This window comes from Acromyrmex echinatior, chromosome 10 (assembly GCF_024713525.1).
Source record: "Acromyrmex echinatior isolate Ae372 chromosome 10, ASM2471352v2, whole genome shotgun sequence".
Taxonomy (NCBI): Eukaryota; Metazoa; Arthropoda; class Insecta; order Hymenoptera; family Formicidae; genus Acromyrmex; species Acromyrmex echinatior.
The window spans coordinates 1,022,990-1,042,769 of record NC_141861.1 but is presented as its reverse complement, the minus strand read 5'-3'; the positions used below and the strand labels follow the sequence as shown (position 1 = coordinate 1,042,769).

General features: G+C 33.6%; 2 protein-coding genes across 2 annotated transcripts in view; one reads left to right on the top strand and one right to left on the bottom strand.

Annotated features, from left to right (window-relative positions):
* Positions 1–91: 91 nt before the first annotated feature.
* LOC105148388 (gamma-glutamyl hydrolase A) lies at positions 92–4,644 on the bottom strand. The gene is made up of 9 exons (XM_011060097.2): positions 4,037–4,644; positions 2,899–3,022; positions 2,178–2,228; positions 2,031–2,105; positions 1,787–1,941; positions 1,116–1,222; positions 764–992; positions 531–684; positions 92–324 (listed from the first exon to the last, which is right to left on the bottom strand). Exons 1-9 carry the CDS (start codon positions 4,122–4,124, stop codon positions 198–200), a joined length of 1,110 nt encoding a protein of 369 aa, XP_011058399.1. The 5' UTR covers positions 4,125–4,644; the 3' UTR covers positions 92–197.
* A 1,627-nt stretch (positions 4,645–6,271) lies between these two features.
* pio (zona pellucida domain-containing protein piopio) overlaps positions 6,272–19,780 on the top strand; it is a 38,465-nt gene continuing 24,956 nt past the window's right edge. Inside the window, exons 1-3 of the mRNA XM_011060080.2 lie at positions 6,272–8,163; positions 12,959–12,996; positions 17,561–17,627. Coding sequence (XP_011058382.1) covers positions 12,961–12,996; positions 17,561–17,627 — 103 coding nt within the window. The 5' untranslated portion in view covers positions 6,272–8,163; positions 12,959–12,960. The remainder of the gene's footprint in view (positions 8,164–12,958; positions 12,997–17,560; positions 17,628–19,780) is intronic.

Below are 19,780 nucleotides of genomic sequence, written 5' to 3'. Positions count from 1 at the left end.
TCATCGAGCCTATTTGATAAACAATAAATATATTAAAGAGCATGTAAAAGTCTAGATTTCAAATTTTGTGTTAAGAAAAATGAAGAACATATTACATAATGAACACTATTATATTTTATAATCAATTAAAAATATTACATGTTTCGGCCTTTCGATTAGGCCTTCTTCAGTTATACAATAATAAAAACGCAGTAATGTTACCAATATATAATCGTATTACTAAAGTTGAAATTTGTATAAAAAGACCAGTTATAAACTCCACGGCGGAATGGAAATTGCTCGTCAAAAGGTCGGACGACCGATTGAAAAGAATTTGTTGGTGTTCTAGAAAAGTGGTCAATTTAATTGATTGTCTGAAGTTAAAAAACGAGCAAAGTCTATTTAAAAAGTATTGTGATAAAGAAAATAAAAAAAAAGGTTTGTGTACACACACACACACACACACACACACACACACACACACACACACACACACACACACATGGAAAAAACGTGTGTTTCTTATTTTAAGAATTAATGTTACATCTTACAAATTTCTGTAGAAAAAGTTATTGCGATCGCTTTTCTTAAACATGTAACACTGCTGGAAAGACGAATTCTGCAGCGCCGTGTAAGTAATAGGATAGTTGTAGATTAGACTCCGTTGCTCCTCTTGTTTCCGAAATTCGTTAAAATTTTTACGAGCTGTACGAAGAAAATCAATTTCATTCTTTTTGACGCGAAACAAAAATTGACAATGTTGATTGTTAGTATTTTTACTTACCCTCGTTAACGAAAAAGTTGGCGAAATATTGAGATGCTATAGTAGCATTGATTGAGTGAGGAATTCTCTTCCCGATCACCCATTCGTAAAGATTCTTTTCCGGATGGAATTGCAATCCGTAAAACGGGAACTGCTTATGTTCCAATGTGGAAATGAATTCCAAACCATTTTCATCATGATTTAGTGACAACACGTGAAATTCATCAGTTAAATTGACATGACGTAAAGCCTAAAGAATAGAAAAACAATATTTATACTTAATATTACATTAATTCTTCATATAATTTATAATTTGTCATATATAATTATTTTTCTTAATTTCACTCTTAACTAATAATTTTTAAGAAAACACCTTTTTCGTGACGCATAAGTGATGATAATTCGCCGTGACGTTCTGCTCAGACAAAACCCTTAAAACATTCAGTGGCGCATTTTTAAACAATTTGCTTTCTCTATAACCTGAAAAAAATTTATATTTCTTGAAGAAACGGATTCGGATAAAGAAGCAATTTTCGTTAATCAGAAATTTTTTTTTTTTTAACGATGATCTGGAATGTTCTTTTACATCTCAAGTAAATTATTAAGTATTATTAATTACATTTTGTATTATTATTAATTGTTTTATAATTTATTATCATATCATTACATACGCGCGCGTGTACACGTAGATTTTACTCAATATTTTAAGAACAAATGAAACAATATAAGCAATGAGAGTTCATTGTGTGATACTTGAAGCGCAATTATAAATCAATTATTTTAATTTATTAAACATTACAGTTTTTTTCAGAACAGACATTTCGGATCATCCTCAGCAATAATGTAGACTAGGCCTGTCCAATTTGAGCTCTGGAGCCAAAACGCAAAGCCATCGACGCAAAAAATTTAATGTAGGTAAGGTTTTATTTACTCAGCCGATTAATTGCGTCTGACGTTTACAAATGCGGAACGTAACCCGATGAACGCTCTCACGTTCTCGCATATTTTCAACAAAAATAGGAAATCGTTGAAAAAAGTATTTACCAGGTGTGAATTCTAGTGGAAGGCGCTGATTGTTACTGGAACATTGCGTTCTGTGCGCGACGCGATTCGCGGCGACATATGTCAAGAGTTCAAAGCCAAGGCAGATACCAAATATTGGGAAGTACTTGCCTTCTTCGTTGATTCTCTTTGCGATTCTATCGACAAACAAGCAAAAAAAAATACGTATATCTGAATGATTGGAATCTTTCAGTGCATTATCATTGTCCTTTTATTTTATAATTACCTATAAATCTTGGCGCCTGCATCAGCATATCCTTCCTTCTGAGAGAAATACGTCGATCCTCCCGGCCAGAGAACCCTGTATAGAAAAAAATATTGCGATAATTATATGTACTTAATAGTGTTTTAAAAGTAGTAGAATATTATATACCCATTGACTTTGCTCAAGATGTCTTTGTAGTACAACGTGTTTCCACCAATCCTATACAAAGTTATGATACTTTAATCTGTTACATAATTATTATAAATATCAAGATATTTTCTATAGCTACGAATAGGTTGGGAAAAGTAATCAGCTCGTTATTTGTAATGAAGTTACTGTTACTTTTTTAATAATTTAACATCGTTTCTTTCTTTTTTTATTTATAACATAACTCTAACTTAATTTAGGCTTCTATTCTGTAACTCTTACTGACAGCCTCGTATAAAGGAACAATTGAGAACTATTAAGAAATATAATTATTCAATCAATGACATTACGGGAGATTATTGTTCATTATTATTATTAGAAACATAAATAGCTTACTATTGGAGCGAATAGTAACTATACATGAAGAAAATTTTCTTTTAAAATTTATTCTGAAAACATAACAGTTGTAGTACAATACAATTTTAAAGATTTTTATCATGCACTTCAGTAAAATTAATCTAAACTTATTTTATGCTTTATTGTAGTTTTAATGAATGAGAGAGATTTATATTAAAATTCTTCGAAATACAATGTTGTCCCACGTCTATCATATTTTCAGAGTAAACTCTAAGAAAAAATTCTCTGCATAACTATACATATGTATAGTATATGCATACATTTTCAAGTTCTACTGTATAATGACAAGGGAAAAGTATATAATAACAAAAATTTCTGTGATTACCAAATCGGTACGGCTCGAGCGCCAGCACCTTCCACGAATTTCACGTACGATGCAGCGATGTAGCTGTGATACTGATTAGGGTACGTTTTATTTAAGTTATAACTTATTTCCTGCGTCAGAATACCTTAAAGAAACATACGCACAAATTATTGCCATGACAATCACTTTGGATAATATTGTTTCAAGAAAAATCGATTATCTATAAGATGAGTAAGCAATTCGAGTTCTCAAAATATTTGAAAATATATTCTGAAAGGTTTAAAAAGAGTTAAAAATGAAACAAAATTTCAATTTTTTAAAGCCAAAAAGAATACCTTCTTAAATCAATTGTTAATCAAATTATCTTTAATTGAATTTGCTCATATCAATTGTCAATTAAACGACTTTCGATTAAATCTCCTCGAATCAATCGGGCGATCTTCGATTAATTTGGCTTAAATCAATCATCGAATTATTTTCAATGTTATATGAAGTTTGTTGCATTGCTATATTATAAACAAATATTGAATATCGATGTCGATTCGATGTCGATTCCATTATCATTTCTGACTGGGAAGATATCAAAATTTTTTTTCAATTTTTTGAGGGCACGTAACAGATCTACGAAGTGAGAAGAAAATGTTTTTCATTTTTTTCAGCTGATAGTTTTCTGTATGTAACAATTATCAAACTCACATAAATTCAGAAAATATAGTCAGTTTTTGGAAAGTAAAATTTTCAAACTTTAAAATCCTTTTTTAAATTTAAATTTTGTTTATTTTTTAATGAAGTTAAACGATTGCTCTTAACAGAAAAACATCATTTTAACGTTGTTCGTTTTATCTCTCGGGAGCTACTCGGAGTCGCTCCGAATGAAAACCCAGTGTACTTGAAATGTAAGATTCTATGTACGTCATTGACATCCGACCTTCATCGTAACAATGAATGTCAGATGTCGTATGACGGATGTCGTACGTAGTGCGAATCTTATTTTTCAGGTTCATTCGGAGCTCAGAAACAAAATCCCAGAAACAAAACAAACAATAATTTTATTTGTATCAACTTAGGTTGGGTAGGATAAAGTATCTAACCTTAATAGGATAAAAATACGCAGCGATTTACGTAGGTTCAAAATTAGACAGATTTTTCGAAGACTTACCGATGATCGGCCGATTGTTCAACTCTTCTTTAGTTTTCACGACTGTAAAGACAAATATTGTAAATAGAAACACCCATAGAGAGGTCATTATGAAGTATATATAATAAAATTGTAAAGTTTTCTTTCTAGAAACACAGTGAAAAAAACAATGTATACACTCTCGCTATTAGTTCAAAAATATGTTGAATAACAAGCTATCAAAGTCGACTTGATCACAAATGCTTCGAAATACTTTTTTTTTTTATTAATTAATTAGTAAAATTCTTTCGTCCGATTAATTAATTAAATACGTCGCAGTATTTGTAAAGTATCGTATTTTGCCAAGGGTGTGTTCTAAGAAACGTTATCAGTACAGCGTTATGTAATAACGTATATAATGTTTATGTAGCTTATGATCTCTAATGCTATCAACGCTGTTTATACAGCCAATTAGAATTCTAGATTTACGACAGCTGCGCGATGCAACTTCAATGTACATTTTTGCTATAATATACGTAACGTAACTTATAGCTTAGAGTTATCTGAGCGTAATTCCTAAACGCAGTCAAGCGCATATAATTGCTTTTTTTAGCGCTTTGTAAGCGCTGCTGTGCTACTTGGGTCGTAATTAGTAATGGTAAAAAAAAATGGTAAATTGTTTTTAAAAATTGTTTTTTGTCAAGAAATGAATGAATTTTTTCCGATTAAATAAAAATAATTTTATTTTCCTATGCTCTTATTTTTGAAAAGAAACATATATGAAAAAAAAACTTTAGTAAACGAATACTGTGTGCATGTGTGTAGTATGTATTGTATATTTTTACGTTTACGTATGATGTATGTATATGTATATTAATGCAAAATTTTTGATCTACAACATCCAGTAAAATGCGACTTTATCGATGTCGGAAAATAGTCTGTCGGACCACATCCACTGACGTTCTCCTATGATTTTATCGACAGGGTCAGAAAATGGATGTAGCCACGTAGTTCCCAAATGAAAACGAATGCATTGACGATAGTGTACGGGCGACTTTGACGATAACAGCGAAAAAGCTGATATGAGCTCTCTCTTCTCTCGGAAACTAATATGTGATTCATGGACTATTTCTGATATCAGAAAGTTATCAAAAAATTTATTTGTAATAGAGAAAGAGGACATAAGGGCCTTTTTCCTATAACCGCAAAATGCCTCTGCACACTATTGCCCTCTAAAGAAGTAGATGTAAATTACATGACAATATTTATTTTTTTTGCGGTGCTTCTGTTGAAAATAAATCGTTAAAATCTCTATTAATTTGACAGATTTCAGTTATTTTAGCTATTTCAGTGAATTATTTTCATGAGGAGTACTGCAAAGAAATGGATATTGTTGTGTAGTTGACATTCATTTCTTGAGAGGGCAATAGTGTGCAGAAGGCAATATGCTCTCATGTCTTCTCTCAAGTTTCGTTACACTTACAAATAAAGAGTTACTCATTTTTCCATTCGTTGCATTCGCATGCAATATTGAGTCAATATTAATTTTCAATATTGATTACAAAACGCAAGACATCTTTACAAATGCAAGCTAATATTGATGATTAATTTTATGCCAATATTGTATCTATGATTTGTACTGGGTTACACATTATTGCTTTAACGGTATTTCTACGGTGACTAAGAAATTCCTTTACTGCTTACGTCTTATTGGTTTGCATTTTTGCGTGCGGGAATGAGACTAGAGAGGCATATAGTAACATTTCATGAAATATTATTTTATCTCGGCAACAAATGAAGTCTGGGATTTGTTCAATTTTAGAAATAAAATTAAGAATAGAGAAATTATTAAGAATTCTCTTTAACAATTAGAGCAAGTAATTTTATAAGAAATATCCTTTTCGGAAGAAATATCCTTTTCCTACATGGAAGGACTACAATCGTGATGACATTGTACGATAATTCAAACGATGACGTAATCTCATTCCATCTTCCTCCGTCTCCATCGCCTACATTCTCCAACCTCCTACTTCAAGCCTACAGCATTTTTCTTGCGAGTTGCGTGACGTCCGCTAATCGAACAAGAAGTACAGAGGATATGCGATCTTTCCTTTTTCATCTCTTCTACACCCCACTCCCTCACTCACTCACTTTCACTCTTCTTTTTCCTTACATGTATGCTCACCGTCGTTTTTTTCCTTTCCTTCTCTTTCAACATTTATATATTTATTTATTGCTCCATATCTATTTTATCAATCATCTATTTTGATTATTTACGTACCGGTCGCAGCTGTTTCTTAGGCCTATTCACGTCGTATGAGCCTACAAGCTCCAATATGCTCCAATCACAATTCCTATTCACTCAAACGCGCTCATTAGAGTATATATGAGTAGAAAGGCCTGTTCTTTTTAGCTCAACTTCTTACAGTTCATTTGTTTTCTCCAACATGGAGAAAAAAGGAAAAAAGATGAACCCTGCAAGAACTTTATTTAACTAAAACGAACAGACCTGAAACATGGTAGGAGCATATTGGAGCACGTTGGAGCATGCGATCAAATCTTTGCCGTATCTTTTCTCTCGCATCCTTTTCGCTACCTTTTTTTATTCCACAAACATACTCTCAGTACGTTTCATTTGGCGCTTACACGCTCGCGACCATTATTTGTCCTTATTTAATATTTGACAAATAACACTATTACATAACAAGGATGAAATGATTCCATGAACGTTGCGAGCGTTAAGAACACACTCTGCGTAGAACATACAATTCTCTTTCTCCTTCTACCTTTATCCTTTTCCTTTCCTTTCCTTCAAAAGAGGCTCTCATGCAGAACTTCCTTCGCCTATCACTCCTACCAGTCTTCGATCGCCTCAAACTCGCTATGCCTTTTCTTCTTGAGATTTAAAATTGCAGCATGTCATCTCTCTCTCTCTTTCTCTCTCTCTCTCTCTCTCTTTCGCGCGATTGGTTACTCCATCTCCGTCCAATGCAATCATTTCTCTCGTTCGCTCTCTCCTTCGCACGCAGGGCGATCATTTATTTCTGTCTATAACTCAGCCGTTCCTTTCTCCCCTCTCACTCTCTTCTGCGCGCGCATCTCACGAAGAAGCACGAAGTACGCCGCGAACCGAAGCCGAACGAGCTATTCAGGTTCGAGTGCAGTCGAGTTTAGTCTCGAATCTCGCGTCGATTGTTACGGAATTGTTTCCGCGACGCGTCTTTTTGCCGTCCGTTCTCCGTTTGACCTATGGAGGCTCGTGGAACTAACAGGTGCAGTGAAGTGTCATAAATAAGAGAACAGAACAGAAAACGGGAAACGAACTTTGAGGAACGAGGGATAAAAGGATGGATGAAAAATACGCGACGCGGATGACTTTATTAAAATAATAATAGGCTTCTCCGATATTTATCAAATATTGCTATATCACAATTACAGCAATACACCTTACACATCTATTTATTAAATAGCACTCTACCCTCGGATGAACAAAAAAAAATAATTGAATAAAAACAATAAAGTAAAAGAAAATAAAATGAGAAATCGTATATAATATTTCTTCTATAATTGAGATTCTGACTGAGACGACTTTAAAATTCGAACGACTCGAAGGACACTCATCGTGCGTTCATCAGAGGATATCATTCGAAATCGCGGCGTTCGAAGGACGCCGCACGCGCGTTGTCTGTATAAACGATTCAGCTGATCGAGAGGAGGGTAATAAATAATTGACTTGTCGCGTCAAGTGTTTCTGAAAGGACGGCTGGAGTCGGGAAACTTCGATCGGGAAACTCGTCCGAGCTTACAAGAGAGACGCGGGTAAATCGTGAAATTCTCAAGAAAGCGCGATAAAGAAACGGAGGAAAGAGTAGTAATCCTTTTGGGATGTCGACGTACGGAAGGTGGACTCTGTGGCCGGCGAGGACGCGTTTTCGACACTTGACAAAATCATCGAGGATCCATCGCAGCTGAGATCACAGATGATCGATCGGACCGATTGATCGCGTTATCGCGCAGCTTTATTCGCTGATTCGACACTTTTCCAACACGTTCATTTCTAAAGTTGTCGCGAACGCGCGACAAAAAGAAAGGAATTTCGCTGTTAAGTTTCGCGACGCGGTGCGAGTAAGACCAAATTATTTTCGGGAGATTCAGAAAAAGTACAGCAGGTAAGAATCTTTATTATAATACTACTATTGTATCTAGGAACTTAAAATTAAATTTTATCATTCAATTAGATAGCATTTCAAAATGTGGGATGTCTTTTTAATTGTGAAATTTCTTGAAAATTATAAAAATAATAATATTGAGTAATTTAATTTATCGAGTATTATTCATTATGTTTAGAGTAAATAAACAACGCCAATAGAAACTTTGAAACTGTTCACTATTATGAAAAAAATATTAGACATCTGAAATATTTTTTTTTTATTAAAAAAAAGTTTTTTGAAGCCTTTGCATTTTTACCGTATATCCTATAGAAATGTATAGCTCATAAAAAAATTACAAATAATTCTTAGAAATAAATCGTGAAATGACACAGTAACTTACAAAATGTGTTTAAAGTTGTATTATAGAATAAGAATGATAAATATATACACATACAAAGTACAGATAATAATTCTAATCTTTTACACATATTACAAATGTTATAACATGAGGTACATTTTTCATGTAATGCATTTAAATGCGCTGAATTCAGTTTGCGCACTTTGTATGTTTTGTTTCATGTTGCATAAATTCCACTCGCTAAAAGTGTCGAATATTTCAAACAGATGGGATATACAAAACATCAAACTGAACAAAAAATGCGAGAACTAATCACTTGTGTTTTACTATGTTCCATCTTTTACTATCTTTTTGCACTTACGTATCACCAAATAACCGTTAAATTAATCTTTTGCTCTCTTTACAGTAATTTTCTTATGTAATATATGTTATACATATGATATACACGGCTGTGCTACTTACTATATTGATAAATATTGATAAATCAATTCAATTAAGTGGTTTTATCAATATTAACAGTAAAGATTGAAATTATAAGACATATAAAACACAGAGTGGTTGCATGTAATTACTTCCACTCCTTCTATTTTTTCTGATTTCTACAGCGTAGGCGAGGCGTAAATATTGGAGTTACCTTATATGAATTTAACAAATTATGATGCATTTTGTAATACGAATATTAATTCGACATCTATTGATGTGTTAGATACTTATATAATTATAAAAATGTATATTAAAAAAATGAAACAATTGATATGCTCAAATATTAAACTTTCGCTAAGTTTTAATTCGCTGATTTAGAAAATATTTTGACATTGTTTTCACTTTGTTATGTTGATCTTACGAATAGATCTCGCAGGCGTTACTTTAGAAAGTATTTTCTGATTGCATAATTTTATCAGGTTTAAATAAATATTAGACCTCAGTTTTCTCTCAATTACAAAAAGATGGCGCTATTTCTTCACGTGAACAATTTCTCGCGATGGTTACGTTGGCGGATATTCAAGGCCGGCGCTTGCAATGTTGTAATAGTTTCTTCGCGATTCTCAATTAGTACAATACAATTAAAATACAAAATATAAAATAATACTCTCTACATACTTCAATAGAGTTAAAAAATAATGAGGATAAATTTTTTATTTCTATCAATGTACTAATTTAATTTCAAATCCGATGCACATTATAATGTGCATATTTTCTCAAAATTTTGATACTACACACAGCATTTTAAATCTTCATTTCTCTTCAAACTATACTTTTGTTATAAATTGTCGTCTGATCTAAAATCTAAAATCTATTTCTTCTATTTTACATTAAATTATTTTTATCAAATCGAAAAAGCAATTATTATTTGAATTGATCAACAACAATTTTGATAACATTTAGCATATTCTTCGACATAATAAAAGTAGTTTTGTAAAATTATTAATAGCTTTCTTATGTAAATTAATATCTGAAAAATCCGTCATAATGAATTGATTACTAAATGAATAATATTAATTTTATAATCATTTTAAATGAATATTACGCAACGAGAACGAGCTCAAGGCTTTGTTTAGCTGTTCATCGCGCTCATCTCATTGTGGGCGGACGTTAACCAAATATGCAAATATTAAGACACAAATCATTAGTACTGTGACGCCGTGTCGTATGAATATTTCAAAATTATGAATATGAGAAGCAATCTCAGAATGGACTGTAGTATGCAACAAAATAATTGTAAATTTAATTTATTTTCTAAATATACACGATTTCTAGTGTTGAGTTTTAAAATTTATAATTATTTTTCCGCAATTATTATATGTAGAAAAATTTAATTCATATGAATGGTACAAGAAGAAAATATGCAGATTATCATCGTCATAGAGCCACAATATTGAACTCTCCTTTGTTTTACAAAAGTGCTTTGATATGCAGGCATCGAAGTCTCCGATGATTTTAATGCTCGGTACCACATTTCACTATAGATAGGTATTTAAACTATTCATACATTAATATTCATTAATTTATTATTCATTAATTAATCATTTCATTTTTACTGATTTTTTAATTATATTATTACATAATTTATCAATATTGTTATTTAAATTGTAATTATTATTAAGTAATATTTATTTGGTCCATTTCGAATTATAACGTTTATGAACAATAAAAGAATATTAGAATGTGAATATAAGGGTGAGGAAATATACTAGATTTATTTTACATTTTTGTTAGAAACAAGTACGCATATTCATGATGCTATATCTTATACATTGTTGCAAAATTATAATCTTTTTCTGTATAAGCTTTTTTTTTTTAGAAGACACTTTCTCGGAATCCGATCGGATATCCGGAAAATGTCGGAAATCCGACTCGAAGAAATTGCCTTCTTGGATATCCGATCGAATACCGGATATCCGGTATCTGGTAATTTTACGATCCGGTGCATCCCTATAAATTACCATTATTTTCTTCGTAATTTTTTAATGGAGAGAAGAACATTTGTGTGTGTGAAATTGTTCCCACGTAAATTATTCGGTAGATTATTCTTGAATTTTTCGATTAGTATTCTCTTCCGTATACGAATCGGCACTTTAAATCACCTGCGCGACAACTGTTTCCGCTGCCAGAACCCAGAACACCTGTTCTGTATTCGTTACTCAAATCATTCAACCTTGTTGATATACGACTATCGATATAATGTGTAAGGTGTATATCCATATTTTTCGACTTTTCAATTTTTCCGCCAATTTACTCAGAATGATTCTAATTTACAAAAAAGTAAAAAACCAAATTTCAACTCGATCGAATAGCGGGAATCCATACCGATGGCTTATTAAAGTGATTCTTTAGTAAATTGAATTACCTCATAGAAACGTCTAATTTTTTTATATAATGAAATTAAAGTACCGAATTTAACGTGTGTAAAATTCTAAGGTAGATTAACGATGAAATAAGAGAAGAAAAGAATGTTGAAAGTGTAACTTTTAACGTATAACTTGACAGACTCGGATAAGGATCGGGGACGCTTCTTTGAGTAACTGCACGCAAATATTATCATAGACTTTTCTCGAAATAATTAGAGACACGTTCCTGGTGCGCAAGTGACACGCCCCTGGTTACGATCACAAATCTGACCACTGTAAGTACCGCCCCTTCCTCCATACTGTAAGAAAAGTGGAAGCTGCGGGACCATGGCATATCTACACGACATGTCGATCTCGGTAATAATCTCGGCGCGGTCTCGTAAATCACGGAGCTTGCCGCAATACACACTTTTGATGGCGTTAACCATCAAAAAGGACTTGGCGCGCGCGTTCGAAAATGGTGGCCACATGGTCATAGCCAACCATGGTGGTCCGGTGGTGGTCGAGGTTGGTCGAGGTCGACTATGCTCCGCCGCCGCCGCCGCCGCCGCCGCCGCCGCCGCCGCCGCTGCTGCCGCTGTCTATCGTGGCGTATTAAAAAGTGAATGTTGCATCGTGCATTGCCGCCGACACCGACACCGCCTCCACCATCACCATCACCACCGCCTTCGCGAACAAGCATGTCGCTTTCTCGACGGGCTACGAGGTCTGCGAGTGTCTGCATCCAAACGGAGCTCCATTATACTAACCCGCCTAAAAACATTCACCGGTTATCTCGACGCCGAGATTGTCCTTAACCCTCAGTTGTGGAGACGATGCGGAGAAACGTCGCGATTATTTTTCTTTTTTTTTTTACAGCTGCAAATAGTTAAATTGTTCATAAAATGGGGTGAAGGAAGAATGCAAAGCTACCTTGACGTTTCAAATTGAATTATAGGAATTATAGAATGGAGGAATGATAGGTATTCTCTCTGCATAAGTCTTCTGTAGATTAAGTAGAATTAATATAAAGGTAAAAGATATGTATGGGGATAATTGGAAATGAGCTCAAAGTTGATAGAAAGAATGATGTTGTAATAAAGAAAGAATAAATCCAGTATGTAGAGTGAAATTGTTCAGTTGTTTTAAGGGAGTCCTAAAGTCGTCTGTTTTACCGACTAAACGCAATAACTTTTGTACAATAATTATTTTTTTCCTTTTCGAAAATTCTTTTCTAGAATTATTATATAAAAGTCAAATTTTAAAAAAGTCAAATTATAAAAGTGAAATTTTTTTCTCTGATATAGTAAACACTTATATTTGTTCTTATACAATTTCATAAAATAAACTGTACAGTGAAAGAAATTTACATTTTTCAATGAAAAAAGCGGAAATATATGTCAAATAGATGCATACATCAAATGAACATCTTATAACATTTATTTTATAAAGATATTTTATATATGTTTTCTGTATATTTGGTATACGTTTTGTGTATACCTTAAGAATATACAAGAAATGAAAAATTTTCGTATTTGGCGCCTCTTGCATGGCGTAGACAATATTTGCGCTATCTTACGCTCATGTGTTCGACTTAATTATTAATAAGATTTTTCTATTCTTTTAGCTATGGACTGGAGAGGAATCGTGCTGGCATTTCTAGTGGTGAGTAAACACAAAAAGCAAATTGTTTCTTTTGCTGCGCACAAGAAAATTTACCTTGAATGAACGAGGCATTTTATGGGAATGTTGGTGATGGCTTGGATCGATGTCTGTAATATAGACTTAAAATAGATTAAAAATTTTAAATTACAAATGTTGATAATAGTGGCATCTTTAATTTATTTCTTACATTATCGTTCTGTCTCACTCAAATGCATACATCAGTCCTTATTATAATATATTGCAACGCCATTGTTTGCAAAATCTGTCACCTGCTAGACACAGTTACTACTCTGTTTACTATACTGAAAGTTTTTAATCACACGCGTATACACTACATGATTTGTAAATCAATATAAATTATTTTTAAGCTTTTAATCTTAGCTCTATAAACTCAATACTGTTTATTCACGTAATTCGAATGATCCAATGTTATTTTATCTTTTACAAGCATCTTTTACATTACTTAAGATAAGTAATATCTTAAGATGTTAATGCGATCCTCTGTTGATTCGTGACATCTTAAGACTGTACTAAAGACGACTAATCTATTACTAAAATCGACTATCTTAAAATAAAAACTATGAATACCGACCTAATGTCCGGACATGGGTATATTTATACTTGTCACTACTACCAGTCACTGGGACATTTACTTTAGGCGTGGATTAATGGTATCTGTAATGTACACACACTTTCTATTGTGCGTGCCGCGTGGTATACGCGTGTTGCTTAAATATGTGGCGTATTATATAATTCTTTGTTGGCGCATGACACATTTCAAAAAAGGAGTCCGAGTGGTTGTTGAACCGCATTAAACAGCCGCATTCTTAATACTCGATCAACGCGTTTGTCAATTAAAAATTTAACAAATAAGTAAGTTTTTCGAGAAAGCTGTCGGACGGCTTTCGAGCGATTTTATGGCATATGGCAACGGAATATGAGTGCTTTTTTTCTCTCTAATCGCGCATCGATACGTGTTGCTTAGTTTTTTAAATTGTTAAATTGTTAAACGGAGGAATATATTCGATTAATATTTATGTCTCTCTCTCTCTCTCTCTCTCTCTCTCCCCCCCCCTCTCTCTCTCTCTCTCTCTCTCTCTCTCTCTCTCTCTGTTTCCTCATCAGATATCAGGAGACACGATAGTGTCTCGGCACTAAGCCAAGTATAGCGATACTATCGTGTTGATATCACTTACGGAAGTTCTTTAATTACAGCGGAAATAGTATCGAAAATGAAAGTATAGAAAATGATTAAAATAGAGAACAAGATTAAATTAGCAAATTTTATTTTATACAAAAAAGAAAGAGAAAGGGAGGAAAAAATTTAATACTTACAATGAGAAAGCCATTTAAAATTTGTATAACGCAATATACTATATATATTTTTTATTTAGTAGCATTGGAAGACGGCTTAGGTAAACAAGTATGAGTTTTGCCGAAAATGCGGCACATTTTTATGTTCTATTACAACAATACTCTCTCGCACACATATACTCGTAGAACAATAGCGTTTTAATTAGAGTCCAAGACTCATTTCCAACGCAAATTAACTTTAATCTCGGTTCAACTTACTCTTTGTCTTTTTCTAATTCTAAAGATTAGAAAAAGATAAAGAGTAAGTTGTACCGAGATTAAAATTAATCTACATTGGTGGAAATGGGCGTAAGTCTAATTCTAAGAACTCCCCCCACGTCGTCTCTTCATGTAAATTACTAGTCTGAGGACCATAATTTCGCAAGTACAAATCGTAAAGCTTTTATATAAAGTAAATATTAGTTACGATATTGACAGCTCTGATATTGGAGTAAGAAATTGTAAAGATTCCAATTTAAACAATTTTTTTCGTACTCGACATAAATTCCATCTCAGAGACACGTTAAATTATTTTATAATTATTTTATCATTAATACGTCATTAATGCGAATACTTTGATCCGGGAAAAGAATTTTCAAATCTGTAAAGAGGAAAAAAGTAATTGTTATACAAAAATTATTGCGTTTAATCGATAATACAGATGACTTTAGGCTCTCCATAAGTCGAACGTAATTTTCTTCGCCTACGCGTAGCAACAGTCCTTTTGGAAATCCTTTTTTAGCTTTATGTCTACGTTAAATACTTAGATGCCCCGTCGGGACATAATCGCGATTTTGCTCGCGGCGTTAAATGATATCGCGGGGGCGTGCAAGAGTGACTAACTAACAAGAATCGCGGAGTGTGTCTGCAATAGCGAAGGAGGGATCTCAAGGAGATCTCGGTCTATGTTAGATCTGCGTTGGGTCGCGGCTGTCAATCGTCCTATTTCCCACCACTTCAATTTTCTGTTAAACTACTTAATCTTCAAAGATCATACTCTGTTGATGATGCGACATCGATTTTTTTAGCTAATGCACACACGCGTATGTTGTATTATTATTAGTTAGTTTTAAGATATTATTATTAAATTTGTGTACTAATTAAATACATGATAACTGAAGGTTACTTTCAACAGCGCGACATCGAAGCTAATTTTAGTTAATTACTATTAGCAAAATTCTTTTTTATATTTTAATGTAAAACAAATAACGTCACTTTCCTAAGAAAAATTATCTCAGATGACATCAGTGCTAATTTTACCAACAGCTAGGTATACATTGTATTGTTAGCAAAATTCTTACGTCAAGTATTGAATGATTATTGTTATCAATCATAGGTAATAGGAAAATCAGCAATTAACATTATTGTTACTCTCGAAGATTTCGCGAACAAGTTCTTCAGTTTTTTTCTCTTTGGTTTATTATTAGGAAAAATGCGTGTTTTGCAAATGGAGCGACGTAAAGGTCAATCCTCAATGGATTCTATCGAATGCGGAACGTTGCGAACCTTATATAGTCCGGTCTTGCTGCTGGAGGATTATAGCTCTGCGCTGGAGGATTATAGCTCTTAATCGAGATTCCTCCGGTTTTTTGTTTTGCATTTGAATGTCCTTTACCATTTCGATTTTCAATTGTATCACATATCAAGCAATAACTATCTTACGATGATCTACCTTGCCACGGGCGTTCGTAAAATTAATAAGATACAGTATTCTGCAATTATGGTCGACCAGCCGTCAAACGTATTGCCCTTGCTATCGCTTTCACTTTAGTGGTTTAAATACATATAGTCACACAAATATGGTCCATGAGAGAGGAGAGTAGGGGAAATGGAGGGGGAGGAGAGAGAGAAAGAGAGAGAGAGAGAGAGAGAGAGAGAGAGAGAGAAATGCAGGGGACACGTTGTTCCAAGAGTGTATACACTTGAATGGTTGGTGACTTGTTAGACCACTTTCATTGCACGAACAAGCGCCGATGTTAATTCTGACGTCAGCGTTCGCCGCAGGAACTTTTATCATGAAAAGAGGATGTTAAAAATTTCGATTTTTATCTTTCCTGTGGAAATTCCCTTAATAAATTATAATACAAAAAGTTATTGTATGGGACCCATATGAAATAGTAAAAATAGTTATATCCAGAAATTCAGAGAAAGTAGATTTTTTTTAGATGTTGTATCGTGTCTCCTTTTATAAGTTGAATTTTCCTGTATCACGTTAGAATGATGCCACTTATCATGAATAGGATATAATATGCAAAAATTTCTCATGATAATTGTATATAAAGATACATAAAGGTTAAATTACATCCTCATCATTATCTCTGGATTTGACTGAGAATAGTTAAGTAGGCAATTTTCATCTGGTGAAGCAAACAATTAAACTCAAGGTTCGTTTCGAGTTACGCATGAAGTACGTGATGCACCATGCATTTGTTTTTGTTGTTCATCAAATAATAAAGAAGAAATGATGCAACATGCATAACTCGGAACGCATCCTTACACCAGCTTTTAAGTCCGCTATTTATTCGGAATTTTGAAGTGAAATCTTACTCTATAAAAGACTGAGAATTGAATCAGTCTTGAAAATAAGAGTGAAAATATTTTCGCTCTTAAAAAAGAGTGGCAGATTTTCACTCTTTAGGAATGAGATTTCATTTCTTTTGGAGTGAAAGTCACGCTAAGGAAGTCTCATTCCAAAAAAGGAGTGTGATTTCATTCCTTTGGAGTGAATCTCACTCTAAAAAAGTGAAACCTTACTCCAAAAGAATGAAAATCTACCATTCTTGTCCAAGAGTGAAGTTTTTACTTTTTTTTTCAAGACTGGCTCAATTACACTCTAAGAGATTTAGAGAGAATAATAACTTTAGAAATCCTATGAAAATTCGTCTCATAGATTTTATTTTAAAAAATTCCCAGAAATAGCTTTCTTTGTTAGATTTTTAATGATAAAAAGGCCTCTTACAAGACTGGCTTGAGTGGATTTTCTGAAGCTTGTAAGTTGAGTTCTTACTTAAATGTTAGATATTTGAAGATCTTGCGCCACGCGTGTTACAGTTGTATTACAATACCATGTGCATTGCGCTATTCTATAATTACATTCGTGCGATACGCTCACCGCCAACGGCTAACACAAAGTGATAGCGCTAAGTCAACGCTAACAATCCTATCTTACTAAGCGAGAAAATCTAAAACATCACCTTTCCCTTATTTTCAGATCACAGTAATGAGGCACAGCGATAGCAGCACACACGCAGCCCAGATATTTCAACAACCACTGACGTGTGAGTATACAACAAGTAAACTACAAGACTTACTTTCTAATTGTCTCAGCGACGGGCGACAACTAATTAAGGCTAATCAATTAGTCGTTGATCTTGTGTATGCGGAATCGGAAGAAATTCGCGTGATATCTGCGTATCTATTTCATCCTTGTTTTTCTTTCTGGCTCGCTTGATTTCAAACACGTCACGAAATTTCTCTCGTGAAAAAATCGCACACTTGCAGTTCCTCCTCGTAAAACCAAATTGCCGGATAATCAGATAAAAGTGGATGCTTTCCACACGATGTACACTTTCTAATACACGACGGTACAATGCGCTTGATGACAATGATTCGAGGTGAGATGCTTGTGGTAACGAAGTATAACGGTTTGGAAGTAAACGATTATAGAAAGTAATCAACCTCTCTCGCACGTATACTTTCTTGATTTAACGCCCGATAAAGAGGCTTATTATAAGTTAAGTTACAGTTACAGATGGGAGAAGAACGGAATTAAATTACAATTACTGAAAAAAAGTAACTCTAACGTATTGTTACAAGTAACGTCTTACTTCTCAACCCTGATAAATATATAGCGTGTGCAGCAAGCATAAAAATGGCTTTCACATGAACTTTGACGAAATATTTGGAGGTATAGCCTGAATAACGGATCGTACATTGTGTGATGTATACTGATGGACTGTGATGGTTACAGCCTTGTCAGGTATAACCTTGCGCGTCTCGACGTATTGTGTAACTTTTTTGCGTAACGGAATTCGTCGCGCGAATCGTTTATTGTTATTCATGGCTTCCTTGCAATTATCTCGTTAAAATTTTTTTTTTCTTTTAGAATGCTAGTAAAATCTCTGTTAAAAAATTAAAACACATCAGATAACACGCAATGTTTCTAGACGTGCTAAACTCTTACGATCGTCCGGCATCTGCAATACAAAATGTCCTTGAAGGTCGAAGATCTTGCCTTAGGTACTTATAGCATCTCATCTTATATGAGACTGATATTATGAGCAAAGAGGAAAGTAGCAACACCTAAATAAGTGTGCTTTCCAGCAGGGCCGTTTCAAGCCGGGGTGCAATGGGTGCTTTGTACTCTGGAGGCCGCCCGACTTAATATGTCTGCATCGTTTTATTTATTTTTTTTTTATGTATGTATATATATATATAAGAATATATGAAATATGTTGTCAACATATGTATTTGATTCTTATATTCAAACATCTTAGGCTGATGTTCAAAATTTTTGAATAATTCGTGTTCGAATCCTAGCGAAAAAAAAATTCAAATTCGAATCGAATCGAATCTTACTTTATTCGTAATCAAATAATTCGTACATGTTTATGTTTGTTACGCTCCTTGCATTCTTTTTATAAAATTGTAGATACTTATACATGTATTAAATTATTCAATGTGCATCTCTTCTTTGAACGTTACTTGGAAGAGTTTAACAGAAGTGCAAGCATCTTAAGCACGAGCATCTATAATACACACGCGATGCAAATAGCGTGTTAAGAGGATTCATATTTTTGCAAAGAAGGTATCTCGCTTTTATATCTACCACGATAAACGATGATAAAATAAACGCGTTATATAACGTTCCACGTAAGAGAGGCTCAGCAGGAACTTCCGGTCGCTATAGCGGGACTACGATGCGGACGCGAAACGCGTGCAAGACATTATGACAGTTATAAGAGCTGGCAGACCAACAGAAATGGCGTTTCGCCAGTTTTAACGGAATTTGACTGACCGATCGTTAGAGCCGGTCACACTTGCATAATTCGTTCCGCCTAATTCCGAGCCGTTATTGAAAATTACCGCTATTCACGATTATATACTAGATACAGAGCTATTGCTCATGATATGCTCACTTATATGAACGACTTAATTCCGTTTCTCTATGGACGAGTTTGTTGAAATTTTAATAAAAGACGGACAAAAATTTTAATAGAAAGGTAGACAGCAGTAATTAAATTATATTTAAAGCTAGATGCATTCAGTGAAAAACATAGCAACTATAAAAGTAACAAGTTTTATTGTAGAATTAATATACGTAATTGAATACGTTATTTTATACTTGCAATAACTATAAAACAGTCTATTTTAGTACGCACATTAATTTTACATAAGAAAAACTCGTGTAGTTGTCACTTTTATAATTATC